This window comes from Oncorhynchus clarkii, unplaced genomic scaffold (genome assembly GCF_045791955.1).
Source record: "Oncorhynchus clarkii lewisi isolate Uvic-CL-2024 unplaced genomic scaffold, UVic_Ocla_1.0 unplaced_contig_391_pilon_pilon, whole genome shotgun sequence".
Classification (NCBI taxonomy): Eukaryota; Metazoa; Chordata; class Actinopteri; order Salmoniformes; family Salmonidae; genus Oncorhynchus; species Oncorhynchus clarkii.
Window position 1 is genome coordinate 145,208 of NW_027258018.1, and position 15,426 is coordinate 160,633.

A 15,426-nucleotide genomic window follows, 5' to 3' on the forward strand; every position below is an offset into this window, starting at 1 on the left:
AATAAAGACACAAACAATTTTTTTTTTTTTTTTGTGGTTAAAATAATTTATTACAATCAATACCATTCATACTATTACAAAATCATAATTCTCATTCATTCTTAATTAATTGTATTTACAAAAACATCAAACAAAAACAAACCTCAGGGGAGCATCGTCCCTCCCCGTCATACCTAACCAATACCTAACCCTTTCCCTATCTCCCCTAATCTATCCCCTTACCAAACTCACTCTAACACTCCCAGCCCTAAACCCCCTTTCCACCTCTCCCGTGCCGCATGCTTCCCCCACTTCCTCTCCTCCCTCTTCATCTTCCCCCTCAAATCACCTTCCACCCTTCTCACTATCCCTTCCACCCCCCAATCTCTCCCTGTCTTGACTAAATTCTGCCTGGCTTCCCACAGTCCCTTTTTAAAGAGACTCATGAGAAGCCAGAGCAGAAACCTGTCCCTATCCGTTCCCTTTGCTCTCCCTACGCCTCTCTCTAGCCTAGCCCATGTCACAACAAAATCACTCCTAACCACACCTAGCATTACCCGTGCCCTAGCCCAGACTAGTCCGGCAAAGGCACAGTCCCAAAAGGCATGGCGCACAGTCTCCTCCCTGCCACAAGAGGATCTTGGACAGGTGGGGGATTGCACCAAACTATACCGGTACAAGATGGCACGTACCGGCAAGCACTTATGGAGGCCCAACCAATTCAGGTCCTTGAGCCTGTTGTCCAGGCCCCGCGCCTGCACTCCCTCCCAGACCACTGATGAGATGCCCGCTACAGGCGCAGGACTCCCTGCCTGCCTGACCTCCTCGTACAGGTGCCTGTGGTCTAAACCTACTCGGGCAACTTCAACCTCGGGGTGCGCACGCAGCCACTTGGCCGCATGGCCAAAATGCCACGGCAGCTGTTCCGCCGAGGACCCGCGTTAGACCACACCATTACGCTTCTCGCCTTATACGAGAAGAACACCCGCAGGAGGTAGCCGGACGGGTGTATAACCGGACGAGCAAGCTCCGTCAACAAGAAAGAAACAAAAATGGCGTCCAGCTTGAGGGGGAAATGTGGTACCCCGGCGACCCACTCGCACCTGCCACTCCACATAAACTGAAACACAAGCCTCACTAGAGGCCTCCTCAGACAAGCCGGCAATGGATAGATGTATGCCACATACAAAAGAGACGGCAACACATCCACCTTTAGGACCAGGACTTTGCCCATAAAAGACAAATACCTAGCCTTCCACATTGCTAGCTTCCTCTGTACCACTGCGATACGCATGTTCCAGTTTAGCGTCGCTGAGCCGGAGGTCTCAAAATGAACCCCGAGAATCCTCAGGGCCCCTTCACAGAGAGATAACCCACCAGGCACATCCGTTCTACAGCGCCATCTTCCGAAAAACTTGACGGAAGACTTTGCATGGTTCAGAACTGCTCCCGACGCTCGGGTGAAATCCCCAAAGATGGCAAGGGACCTTGTCAGGCACGAGTCCTTGCACAACAGCAAGGAAGTGTCGTCGGCGTACTGCGTCATCTTAACACGCAGCCCACCGCTTCCAGGGATCAACAAGCCTTCCACCCCTGTGTCTGCCCTAATGGCAGCCCCCAGAGGCTCCATGTACAGAACGAAGAGGAGAGCCGAGAGTGGGCATCCCTGCCTGACCCCAGACGAGAGGTCAAAAACGTCACCTAAGTGACTATTTACACTAACTCGACACCCCGCTCCGACATATAAAGTACGGATCCATCCTATAAACTTCTCCCCAAATCCTAATCTACCTAACACCCTGAATAGAAAAGATCTATTCACGCGATCAAAAGCTTTCGCCTGATCTAGCGCTGCTACCATTAAAGGCAGCCCTCTATCTTCAACCCAAGCGATGGAATCCCTGATCAACTGTAGGTTCCATCTTATAGAGCGGCCCTCTACCCCGCACGTCTGATCCTCGTGGACGACGTAGGGAAGGGCTGTGCGCAACCGGTCTGCTAAAACCTTTGCAAGAATCTTGTAATCTACGCACAGCATGGTCAATGGCCGCCAGTTGCCAAGGTCAGTTTCTTCCCCCTTCTTATAAAGAAGTGACAGCACACCAACAGCCATTGATCCCCCCGGGACCCCCGTCTCAAGGATGGCCTTCAAGACTTCGAGAACCACTGGTCCAAGTATACCCCAAAACTTGAGGTAAAACTCAGCCGGCAGCCCATCCATCCCAGGCACCTTCCCTTTTCCCATCCTCCTAAGAGCGCTCTCAACCTCTTCTAGTGAGATCTGGGCCTCCATCACGTCTCTAATGTCCTCTGGCAACCGCCGGGACAAGTGTTCTAAAAACACGTTTCCCTGCTCTACATCTATTTCCCTTTCCTTAAATAAACCTTGGAAATGATCAGTTGTCACCCTGACCATTTCCTCTGGTTTACTTACTATACTACCATTTTCTTCCCTAACTCCCTTCATTACCTTCCTACTCTGTCTGGCCCTAACCGACTTAAAGAACATAGCGGAACAAGTCTCATTATGTTCTAGAAAGCCACTATGCGCACGCTCCAGGAAAGCTCGAGCCTTCTGCTCCTGCAGCTCCCTGAGCTGCGCCTTTAGGGCTGCGAATCTCTCCCAGTCAATCGACCCGCCGAGGTTGCCTGCCTCGTACTCGAGTTCAATTAACCTTTGGATACGATCCACCTCCCTCCTTTCCTCCCTTTTTTTCCTTCTACAATATCCTATTATAAAAACCCTTATCCTCCCCTTGACTAAATCCCACCACTCTAACACCCCCTCGCACATGGACCGGAGGCCGTCAAGCCTCCGAAAGAAACAAAAAAATGCGTCAACGAAAGCCTGCTCCTCCAGTATATCCCGATCTAACTTCCAGTACCCCCTACCGAAGAGGCAGACTGGCGACCCCACCTGCAGGAACACCCCGTCGTGATCCGTGAAGAAAACAGGCAACAGCCGCCCAGACAACTGACCCAAAGACCTGGATACAAAAATGTAGTCGAGCCTCCGCGCAACCCCCCTGGAGTTGCGCCATGTAGGACCGACCATTGCCGGGGTAGTGTGCAGGCCACCATCAACCAGACCATGGCAAGCCATTAGCCCAGAGATGGCACCTGCACTGCTATCACCGCCTAACCCTAAATCTATATTAAAGTCTCCTCCTATCACCAAGTGCCTGTTTGTAACACACAGTGGCGCCAGACAGTCCACCATCTCCCTCCTGTCTGCCGCCACCTGTGGCCCATACACCCCAATTAACCTATATCTAGCTTCTCTAAACTTAACATCTATCCCCAAAACTCTACCCTGCATTATTACAAAAGTGTTCTCTATTTTAACCTCTCTATGCCCACACAAAATCCCTACTCCTGTTGAGTGCACCCCTCCTATGCCCCAAAAAGATTCCCCCTTATCCCACTCCCTCTTAAATCTACACACATCCCCACCATCCCTCAGGTGAGCCTCCTGTAAAAAACAGAAATCAAACCCCACACCCTCTAAATAACAAAAAACCGCCCTCCTTTTAACATTATCCCTTAAGCCCCTAACATTTAGACTAAAAAAAGAAACAGAACTATTCATTTAAATATTTACAACAAATAAAAACCCCAAAACCCAAAGAAAAACCAGGAGACTCACCCGATGCTCCCCTGGTCCATCTCCACCGGCGGGGACGTCCTCTCCTCTCCTGACGCCCCCCCGTCCTCCATCCCAACCCATGATCCAGGCAGTGTGTTGGGTCCTCCCTCCCCACCCACCATCCCCCCCTCCCTGTTTGCCTCGGGGCTGCATATAGGGGACCCCATCTCCCCAAACAGGAGTTGGGATCCCTCTAGCAAACAACCCACCGACCCCTCACTGGAGTCATCCACTAAAATGCAAGGGGCTGAGGCAAACCGGGAGGACAAATTACCCCCCCCCCCCCCCCCCGCCACTCTCTTAACCCCCCCCTCCCCCTCCACACCCCCCTCCCTCTCACTTCCTGCCAAGCTCCCCCTCTTTATCCCTTTCTTCTTTGGTGAAGGAGGTAGCGGGGAGACACAACGTCCCATCCCCACTAACCCCTCCACCAAATCCCTCATTTCGACCTCGAGGAAGCCTGGCAGGCTGTCCCCCCACTCCTTCCCCCCATCTCCCCCCCTCCCACCCCCTCCCCTCCCACATCCACTCCTCCCTCCTTCTCCGTCACTGTCCCCCTTCCCTCTTCCACTCCTTCCACTCCTTCTCGTCCTTCTCTGCTCCTCCACGTTCTTCCACCTTCTTTTTAATCTCTCCTTCTTTTTCCTTCTTTCCATCTTCTCTCCTCTTTCTTTTCGCCTCTTCGTCCTTCTCCGTCCACTCCCCTGTGCCATCCGTACAATCCGCATGCGTCCTCTCTTTCCTCCCCCCATCCCCCGCTCCCCCCCCAGCTGCAGACGCGTATGACCTGTGACGAGCCGGGCAATCACGCCACAGGTGTGCTCTTGAGCCACACCCGTGGCAAGCCTTGGGCTCGTCACACTCCTTGGCCTCGTGCTCTTCCGACCCACAAAAACGACATTTCTTGGCGCTGCACGAGGCCAGGATATGGCCGTAGGCCATACAACGCCTGCAGAACGGGGGCTGACGTGCATAGTAGAGTGTTCCCCTGTCAGCCCCCAGGGAGAACATCGCCGGAGGATGGAGGTAGCCATCCACACTCTTCGGGGACTCCCTGAGTAACGCCTGGAACCCTCTTCTCCCGTTCCAGAAACCCAGGGAGTCCCTGAGGTACCTCGCTGAGGAGACATTGTCCATGTACCTCCCCAGAAAGGCCCTCACCTCTTCATCTTTCACGTGCGGATTGTACATGGTTACGGTGACCACCCTGAAGTTGTTCTTCGCCAGGCTGGTCACCGCATAATGGCACAGGGGTCCCGTTTTCTCCGCTTCCTTTGCCATCTTCATTACTTCGTCGTGTTTTTCTTCTTTGTGAAACGTCACATCGAAAGCCTTCTCATTCGGGTTCCCTTGAAGGCAGAGCACTTCCTTCACCTCTATCCTGAGGCATCCCATCAATATGGTCCTTCCAAAAGTTTCCCTGCCCCAAGGTTCCATCTCCTTTTCAGTCCATGAAAATCTTACGGTATTTGCTATACCAATCCCCGGAACCGACCAGGTTTGCTTGTTTATATTCATTATTTTTTTATTTTTTTATTTTTTTTTTGAAGAAGAAAAAAAGCTCTCTTCAGAAAGAAGCTACAACCTGAAGTGAAAACATCTTTAACCCAAAAAGGTGGAGCAACTAAAGGTGTTGACTCTCCACATCTATCAAGACAACTGGAGCACTGGGCCAGACACTCTTAAATAGAACCTGGACCAGCTCAGGTGAAACACCTTCCCACTAACGAGATGGACAAGCCAGCACAGGTGTAACACATACTGACTAACGAGGTGACACCAATCAGTGCGTCATGCTACATGCTAACGAGATAGGACCAGGCCTCAGGACAACCTGGCATGATGACTCCTTGCTGTCCCCAGTCCACCTGGCCGTGCTGCTGCTCCAGTTTCAACTGTTCTCCCTGCGGCTATGGAACCCTGACCCGTTCACCGGATGTGCTACCTATCCCAAACCTGCTGTTTTCAACTCTCTAGAGACAACAGGAACAGAAGAGATACTCTTAATGATCGGCTATGAAAAGCCAACTGACATTTACTCCTGAGGTGTTGATCTGTTGCACCCTCGACAACTACTGTGATTATTATTATTTGACCATGCTGGTCATTTATGAACATTTGAACATCTTGGCCATGTTCTGTTATAATCTCCACCCGGCACAGCCAGAAGAGGGCTGGCCACCCCTCATAGCCTGGTTCCTCTCTAGGGTTTTTCCTAGATTTTGGCCTTTCTAGGGAGTTTTTACTAGCCACCGTGCTTCTACACCTGCATTGCTTGCTGTTTGGGGTTTTAGGCTGGGTTTCTGTACAGCACTTTGAGATATCTGCTGATATAAGAAGGGCTTTATAAATAAATTTGATTTGATCCAAACTCTTTTTTTGTTTGTCAATTTTTGTTAAATAACATAAATAGTACTCTTCCATTTCAGAGCCTGGATTTTTCCCCTTTAGGCTAATATCCATAACATGTTGATATCAATTCATAAGTGGGCACACGTTTAGGCTTCTACATTGTGAAATCATTACAATACGCCTACTACAATGTTAAAAAATTCTACGATGTGACATTAATTCATTGAAATCATGAAACAACTACTTCATGTATGTATTTTCTAATATTTGATCAGAGATCATTTATCAGATTATCTCTGGTCACAGCTATGAGATTTCAATCCTGTGTGTTCTCTGGTGTTGAGCCAGAGAGCCAGATTGACTAAAACCTTTTCCACATTGACCACAGCTATAAGATTTCTCTCCTGTGTGTGTTCTCTTGTGCACTGTCAGATCTCCAGATCGACTAAAACTCCTCCCACATTGACCACAGCTATAAGGTTTCTCTCCTGTGTGTGTTCTCTGGTGTAGAGTCAGAGAGCCAGATGAAGCAAATCTCTTCCCACATTGACCACAGCTATAAGGTTTCTCTCCTGTGTGTGTTCTCTGGTGTAGAGTCAGAGAGCCAGATGAAGCAAATCTATTCCCACATTGACCACAGCTATAAGGTTTCTCTCCTGTGTGTGTTCTCTTGTGCACTGTCAGATCTCCAGATCGACTAAATCTCCTCCCACATTTACCACAGATATAAGGTTTCTCTCCTGTGTGTGTTCTCTGGTGTCGAGTCAGGTTGCCAGATGTAGCAAATCTCCTCCCACATTGATCACAGCTATAAGGTTTCTCTCCTGTGTGTTTTCTCTGGTGTTGAGTCAGGTTGCCAGATGTAGCAAATCTCTTCCCACATTGATCACAGCTACAAGGTTTCTCTCCTGTGTGTGTTCTCTGATGAATTTTAATGCCTGATGATGTGAATCTCTTCCCACAGTCAGAGCAGCAGTGAGATTTCTTCCCCGTGGGTCTCTGCGGGTGTTTATTGAGGTGTTCTGATCTGGAGAGATTCTTCTCTGTCTCCTCAGCATCATGAGGTTGTTGAGGCTCCCCAGAGGATCCACGATAGTCACGTCTCTCTCCTGTGTGAACAACAAAGTCAGACAGTTGATTAAAGGCCCACAACAGCGGTAAACCAGTGTAAAAGTTGATGCAAAACAGCATAGCCATGATGTTGTACAACAATTGATGTCTGTAATGAATGTTAAAATTATTGTCTTAAAATGAGCAAGAAGTCATATTTTGTCTTGTTTTCACATTAGTAGTAACATCTAAGATTGTAGATTAGAAATAAGTTATTCATGTTGTTGAAACTCTAAGCAGTGTGGTAGAAGACTTTTGGTCTACAATACAGGCCCCTTTGTGTTTTCTAAAATTGCGGCACGAGGGCAATTTCATTGCATAAACTCCTCCATGCTAATGAGGAAACCACTAGTTATGGATGTCGTATATCTGGTGTGACAAGAGATGAAAAGAATCTGCCCACTCCATCAAGCAATGGGTACAGCAACACAAGGCATTCACGGGACCTCATGGAACCATGGACCACACCTGCAGAAACTGGACAACAGGGGGAAGCAGAGGAGATACCTATCATAGACTTCTCCCAGCTGACGCTTGACATGCCACCTACGCCGCCTCAAGTGGTAGAAACAACCAGCTGGTATCATTAAGTAGAATCAGCCAACAGTAACACGGAAGCAGCAGAATGGGAGTTAGTAGTGCATGACCTAGATTTAGAATAAGAAGCTTCCATTTAGACACAGGTCTAAGATGACGTAATAAGCAATCTACCGTCCCAGTGTAAGCACTCAGTGTAAGCAATCTACAGTCCCCGAGTAAGCACTCAGTGTAAGCAATCTACAGTCCCCGAGTAAGCGGCCGGTGCAAGCAGCAGGGCAGTGTCAGTGTGAAAGTGTGGTTTAGCCACAGCTCCAGAAACCTGCGAACTTCCCCTGTAAAAAGGTATATAAAGAGAACAGAGATCATAAGAGAGGCATGATCCTCACTGACATATGAGACAGACTTCATATGGAGAATCATCATAGGTAAATTTACTATTAAACTATACGCTTTTTGTTAGACTAGAACAATATTTGAAACACAGGGGTCTTGACACCTCTTGATCACAGACAAAGCGGCAGTCAAACAGTGAGACATCAAGTACAGATGTGATTAGCAATACAAGGACACAGCCAAGTACCAGTTACAATATATTGAGTCTATGCATAGATTTGGAAGTGAATAGTATTAGGATATATGCTTTTTGATAGACTAGAACAATATTTGAGAACCGGATAATTATGCCTAAGTACTTATTGGATCACTATCTGAAGCTACTTGGTTGAACTTTGTGAACCCGAAACTGAGTCTACGAAACACAGGGGTCTAGACACCTCTTGATCACAGACAAAGCGGCAGTCACACAGTGAGACATCAGGTACAGATGTGATTAGCAATACAAGGACACAGCCAAGTACCGGTTACAATATATTGAGTCCATACACAGAGTTGGAAGTGTATAGAGATATTGGAATTCAGAATCTAGTGTTAGTGCTGTGAGAATACCAATTACAGGAAAGTGACCAGGGGGCGGAGCATTTAAGGTAATTTAACTATTTTAGCTATTTAGTCAATATTGTTAGAAGTGTTAACGCATTTAAAGTTTTGCAATATTATCTGGCATAGCTTAAAGCATTAAGGATTGATTGAGCATTATGGATGTATTAGGAAACTGTAGAACCATTGAATTGTAATAATGTGTATAAGACAAAAAACAGAGTGACTTAATAAAAGCTTGAAACTTTGACAACTAGGCCAGATCTGGAGAGCAAACGCCTTTAACACTCTCACTGAACAGAAAGTGACCCTGGTTATAGGTTAAAGTGATTGCACTAAAGATTATTTGGGGCGGCAGGGTAGCCTTGTGGTTAGAGCGTTGGACTAGTAACCTGAAAGGCAAGTTCGAATCCCCGAGCTGACAAGGAACAAATCTGTCGTTCTGCCCCTGAACAGGCAGTTAACCCACTAGGCCGTCATTGAATATAAGAATTTGTTCCTAACTGACTTGCCTAGTTAAATAAAGGTAAAATAAAAAGTAAAAAATATGAATTTTGTGTCAAAATATATACCAATACTAGTTTCCAAGTGACTACTAGCTGACGAGCATAATAACCAATAGAATAAGTTATTAGGTATTGATATATACAGAGGTAAAAGAGACTTGAAGGTAAGGAAATATAGGAGGAATCCATAACACTCAGAATATTTAAATAGGAGTATATCTATCCAAGACCTCATACTAGACCGGAAAATTAGGGAGTGACAACGTGAACGAAGGAACAAACCCAACTCACGCGAAGAGCCATTACGCAGAAATAGAAGGGTTAGGCACCGCAGTAACTAAAATCCTAAAGTACTCTACCCAGCCAGAAGACGGGGTAGAGGCATTTGCTGCAGGTATTAGGCAAAAGTCAGCAACTATCATTATGACATCATGGATTAATTCTAGAATATACTGTATAGCCTAGAAAACTGGTTAAATGATCATTATGACATCATGGATGGCCAGTCCTTGTATTCATAGTGTAGTGAATTCAGGGGGTGGCCCTGAGCTGAACTCAAACCTGGGTCCAGCGACTGTCAACACCTTATAACTGTTACGCCAAGATGTCTGAACTTCTTGACGAGGCAGCTAGGTGTTGGGTTAAGGTTTCTACAATATCGTTCTCTATGAATTTGAGAGTGGTTACACTTCTCCTTCCCCCATCCCTCAGCTGTTAACCAAGTCTCTGGGCAGCCATTTTGTTGCTGTTTAAAAACCCCACACAACCCAGCAACCTGCAGTTCAAACAATAACAAATCTGTCATTCCACCACTATTTTGGTAATAAAATGATTATGGGTTTGGATAAATGTAACTACAGACAGACCTATGGATGCAAGGACTGACCATCCATGATATCAACATTATAGTTTTAATCATGTTGAGGCAGCAGGGTAGCCTAGTGGTTAGAGTGTTGGACTAGTAACCGGTTGCAAGTTCACATCCCCGAGCTGACATGGTACAAATCTGCCCCTGAACAGGCAATTAACCCACTGAGTGTTAATGAAAATAAGAATTTGTTCTTAGCTGCTATACAATGTTGATTTACATTGTTTCTAAACATTATAGTAAAAAAAATATTATTTGGGGTTCTGATGGTGTAAACAGTTGAACTCAGAGCATGTGTTATATTCTTCAAGAATCAATAGCTGTAAATAAATAATTTAAACGTCACAATATGGATGTAGCAATTCAACTGCAGAGTTTGTGCCTCTGTTGTTAAGACAGTACTTACCAGTGTTAATCAGGGAACGGTTTCTCAAAACCATCTTATGGCTAAATTCTTCGTTTGAACCATTGGATACCTTAAGATGCGTTTGGGAAACCGGGCCCAGATATCCAGGTTCCTCCTCTTTCGATGTAACAGTCATCTCCTCCCCCCGCGCCTGCTTCTGCCTACCACCGCTCAGTCAGATACTTAGATACTCGCATGATTGTATGCTCAGTCAGATTATATGCAACGCAGGACATGCTAGATAATATCTAGTAATATCATCAACCATGTGTGGTTAACTAGTGATTATGGTTGATTGATTGTTTTTATAAGATAACTTTAATGCTAGATAACTTTAATGATTTGATTGATGTATTATATTAAGTTAAAATAAGTGTTCATTCAGTATTGTTGTAATTGTCATTATTACAAATACATTAAAAAAATATATTTTAAAAATCGGTATCGGCTTTTTTGGTCCTCCAATAATCGGTATTGGCGTTGAAAAATCATAATCGGTCGACCTCTAATCCAAAGTAGTGTGAAATGCTCTCATTAGCAACCTGGAAATGGAGGTTACTCCCCTGAGTTTCCCCCATTCAGAATACATTGTGAAAAACTAAAATCTTTGCTCACCATTTTTGCTCTAGGAAGATATAGTACATACAATTTTATTAAACACAGAAAGGGGCCTATATTGGAGACCAAAAGTCGTCTGGCACACTGCTTAGAGTTTCAACAACATGATTTACTTATTTCTAGTCTACAATCTTAGATGTTACTACTAATGTGAAAACAAGAGAAAATATGACTATTCTTGCTCATTTTAAGACAATTGTCAAATAATCATTACATTCATTACATACGTCAATTGTTGTACAACATCATGGCTACGCTGTTGGCCTCACCTTTTACAGTGGATTTCCGCTGTTGTGGGCCTTTAATCATCTGTCTGACTTTGTTGTTCACACAGGAGAGGCTCCCTCTGGGGAGCCTCAACAACCTCATGATGCTGAAGAGGCAGAGAAGAGTCTCCAGATCAGAACTCCTCAAGAAACACCAGCAGAGACCCACAGGGAAGATAATTCACCGCTCTGACTATGGGAAGAGATCCACCTCATCAGCAGGCATTAAAATTCATCAGAGAATCCACACAGTAGAGAAACCTTATTGCTGTACTCAATGTGGGAAGCGTGTTGATACATCTAGCCATCTTATTGTACACCAAAGAACACACACAGGAGAGAAACCTTATAGCTGTGATCAATGTGGGAAGAGTTTTATTCAGCTAAGCAACCTGATATCACACCAGAGAATACACACTGGAGATAAACCTTATAGCTGTAATCAATGTGGGAAGAGTTTTACTCAGCTAAGAAGCCTAATATCACACCAGAGAACACACACAGGCGAGAAACCATATAGCTGTGATGAATGTGGGAGGAGTTTTGCTCATTCAACCAGCCTGATATCACACCAGAGAACACACACAGGAGAGAAATCATTTAAACCATATAGCTGTGATGAATGTGGGAAGAGTTTCACTCAGCCATATGGCCTGATATCACACCAGAGAACACACACAGGAGAGAAATCCTATAGCTGTACTCAATGTGGGAAGTTTTTTTTTACGTCTAGCCTTCTGAAGACACACCAGAGAAGACACACAGGAGAGAAATCTTATAGCTGTACTGTATGTGGGAAGAATTTTGTTCAATCTGGGGAACTGAAGATTCATCTGAGAAAACACAGGAGAGAAACCTTATAGCTGTGATCAATGTGGGAAGAGTTTTGTTCAATCTAGCCCTCTGAAGATACACCAGAGAACACACACAGGAGAGAAACGTCATAGCTGTGATCAATGTGACCAGAGAATCTCTGAAAAAAGATCTCTGATCAAACATCAGAAAATACATACATGAAGGATTTGTTTCATGATATCAATGAAATAATGTCACAATGTAGAATGTTTTAACATTGTAGTAGGAGTGTTCTAATGATGTCACAATGTAGAATGTTTTAACATGGTAGTAGGAGTGTTCTAATGATGTCACAATGTAGAATGTTTTAACATGGTAGTAGGAGTGTTCTAATGATGTCACAATGTAGAATGTTTTAACATTATAGTAGGATTATTTTAATGATGTCACAATGTAGAACCCTAAACGTTTGCCCCCTGTTCTATTGATTTCAGCATGATGTGGATATTAGCCTCAGGGGAAAAATCCAGGCTCTGAAATGGAAGAGTACTACTTATGAGATTTAACGAAAAGTGACTAACAAAAGGAGTCGTTACACTTACCACATTGGTGACCCACTTGAGTCAAAATGCAACAATGTGGCGAGCTGTTTTCTACACATTTTCCTCTAACCAGGGATGTACACATTATTCCCAGATTCCGTGTGGTTTTTGAGCTGTTAGTTTTAACAGGACGGACAACCTCATCTCCCTCCTCTCGGCACAATTGATTTCAACATGATATCGATGAGTGATGACAAATAAGTGTTGTGTTCCTTTGTTTAGCGACCCCTACATTTAAATGCATCACTCCAACATGTAGCTGACTGTCTTCTGCAGGTTGTCCTCTAACCAGTGAGGTGAAATATATCTCTTCCATTTGTTTTTTTAGTTGTGTTCGTTTCAACAGCACGTACAATCTGACCTCCCCCCTAATCGATATCATTGATTTATTGCTACTTGTCAAAACAACAGCGTTTCTGGTGCTTGTGCAGTTTATTTCAGGTGCTTGTTTAAGAAAAATTCAAGTAATATGATTATTGTGGCAGATGTTTGTGTATATAGCACATTTTATGTTTAGGCTTTCAATATATCACAAACAGTTTCTGCATATTGGTTATTGATAATGGAATGTATATGTTTAAGGTAATGACTAAAGGATTCCACCCTGAAACGTATAACTGTGTAAAGAATTAGAATTAATAGACTGTAATTCTCTATTGTGTGTTAAATGAAGACTTTACTATTTAGCAATTCAAGTGAGACATTCAAGGAAAAGAGGAACTGTTAACAGACAGCTTGTGACAGACAACTTGTGACCACTGTAAAACTGATAACAGGAAGGAGGTCTCCCCACCCAGGGCTGAGGGAAACCGTTAGGCTTGCAGTAGATTATGTAACATGTTTCAGGATATGATAAGCAATGTATGTGTTGGAGAAGACTTGTAAAACAGCATTGACAGTGTTTGAGAAGAGTAGGGGTATTTATATGACCAAATGTGAGGTATAAAAGGCTATGTGCTTGTATGATTTTCGGAGCTCTCTGAATAAAGAACTTACCTTTTGCAGAAATTCTGGGACTTTGTCCAATTCTTCTATGAAGGGGCCTTACAACCCCCAGCAGTCTGACTGGGGAATTGGTCAAAGTAGATCGTGAGTTTTGAGTTCATATCATTGGAACTAGACATTCTTGTGACAGTTATTGATTTGGAAACTTGGGGGGGAAAAATGTAATTGGAAAGACATTGAAAAGAAGGCTATGCCCAACGTCCAATATGCGTTCGGTTGTAGTTGAATGGGAAAGTTAAAAATGTTGTTTTGGGTTGTTTTTTTCAACAACTTTAAAACAACTTAATTTCAAGGTACTTGCAGCCTATACACATGGTCGCAGTATAATACATTGGTCTATAATCAATTTTATTAACAATCCTACATCACTCCAGCATTTCTTGACAACACTCAAGTGCTAATTGTCTTTATTCCACTACTGAAGAAGCATGACTCAAATCACCTCATATTTCAAACATTCAGCCTGACAAAAGATACATGTTTTATTATTCCATGCCTCACCATTATGTTAATTATTACATATTAACAAAGGGGTGTACATTTGGTTTTCATATTTATAATTCATGTAACATTTAGTATTAAGAATTATTTATGCAACCAACTGACAATTTTTGGGTACAATTATATTGACATTGTTGCCCTGCTTTTATAATATCAGGGATCATTCTCAGATGTGCCAACCCAAATGTACTAGAGACTGGGCCCCGATCCTACAACATGCCTATCGAGTGAACCCTGAGAAGAGAGAGAGAAGCTCTGCAGTGAGGTAGAAAGTTACTACGGATATTACAGGAGTTTCCTCTTGAACTCAGACATGTCGGTGGTAAGGACAACTTGGTTGCTGATTGTTTCAAGGGTGGGCAGTCAAAAATATTTGTGTTTTGCGTTTAGCCAGTGCTTTTCCATGGATCACAATTTATTTTGACACGTTTTTCTGTATTGGAGATGAGTTTTGTTTGGACTCGTTCTAAGGGGACAAGAGTTCTAGAAGGTAGTGAGTTTTAGGAAGATGAGAGTTCTAGAAGCTAGTGGGTTTTAGGAAGATGAGAGTTCTAGAAGCTAGTGAGTTTTAGAAAGACGAGAGTTCTAGAAGCTAGTGAGTTTTAGAAGACGAGAGTTCTAGAAGCTAGTGAATTTTAGAAGACGAGAGTTCTAGAAGCTAGTGGGTTTTAGGAAGACGAGAGTTCTAGAAGCTAGTGTGTTTTTAGGAAGACGGGAGTTCTAGAAGCTTGTGGGGAAAAATATTTGTATTTTTCTTGTTTTTAATTGTTGACAGCCAATCTACACCATGTTTATACTGTAGAAGGTGAAGCATTGTAGTTGATTATTATGTGAAATGGAAGTTGTTTTCTTTTGGTGGTAAGCAAACTTGTCCAACAAAACGATAGGACATAAACTCCTGATGATCAACCTCCTCCTTCACATCTGACTCCTGATGATCAACCTCCTTCACATCTGACCCCAGTGATCAATCCAGAGCGTCTTCTTTCTTGGGGGGAATCCCGATGGACGACATCATCTAATAGGCCGTCATCACCACCACCACCCACAAGTTAATTGTCATTCAGGTTATCAATGGGAAGAGCATTAGCAATACGTCCTGTCTGGTAACTTGTCTCACTTAATGGATTTACATTGGCAGGTGCACAGGGAGAATAGGACAACGGCAGTCATGTCTGAAGTGTAAAACTACCAATAACTCAGTAATCCTTCTGGGAATGTTATGGGAATGTTATGACGTCATAAAGATATGGGTGGAGTTAGAAAGTTGACTGTCAGAAATAAATCATAAATCAA

General features: G+C 44.0%; 1 protein-coding gene across 1 annotated transcript in view; it reads left to right on the top strand.

Moving 5' to 3' along the window:
• Positions 1-12,217, top strand: part of LOC139394529 (zinc finger protein 271-like) — a 55,255-nt gene extending 43,038 nt beyond the window's left edge. Inside the window, exon 3 of the mRNA XM_071142620.1 lies at positions 11,450-12,217. Coding sequence (XP_070998721.1) covers positions 11,450-12,090 — 641 coding nt within the window. The 3' untranslated portion in view covers positions 12,091-12,217. The remainder of the gene's footprint in view (positions 1-11,449) is intronic.
• Positions 12,218-15,426: the final 3,209 nt, after the last annotated feature.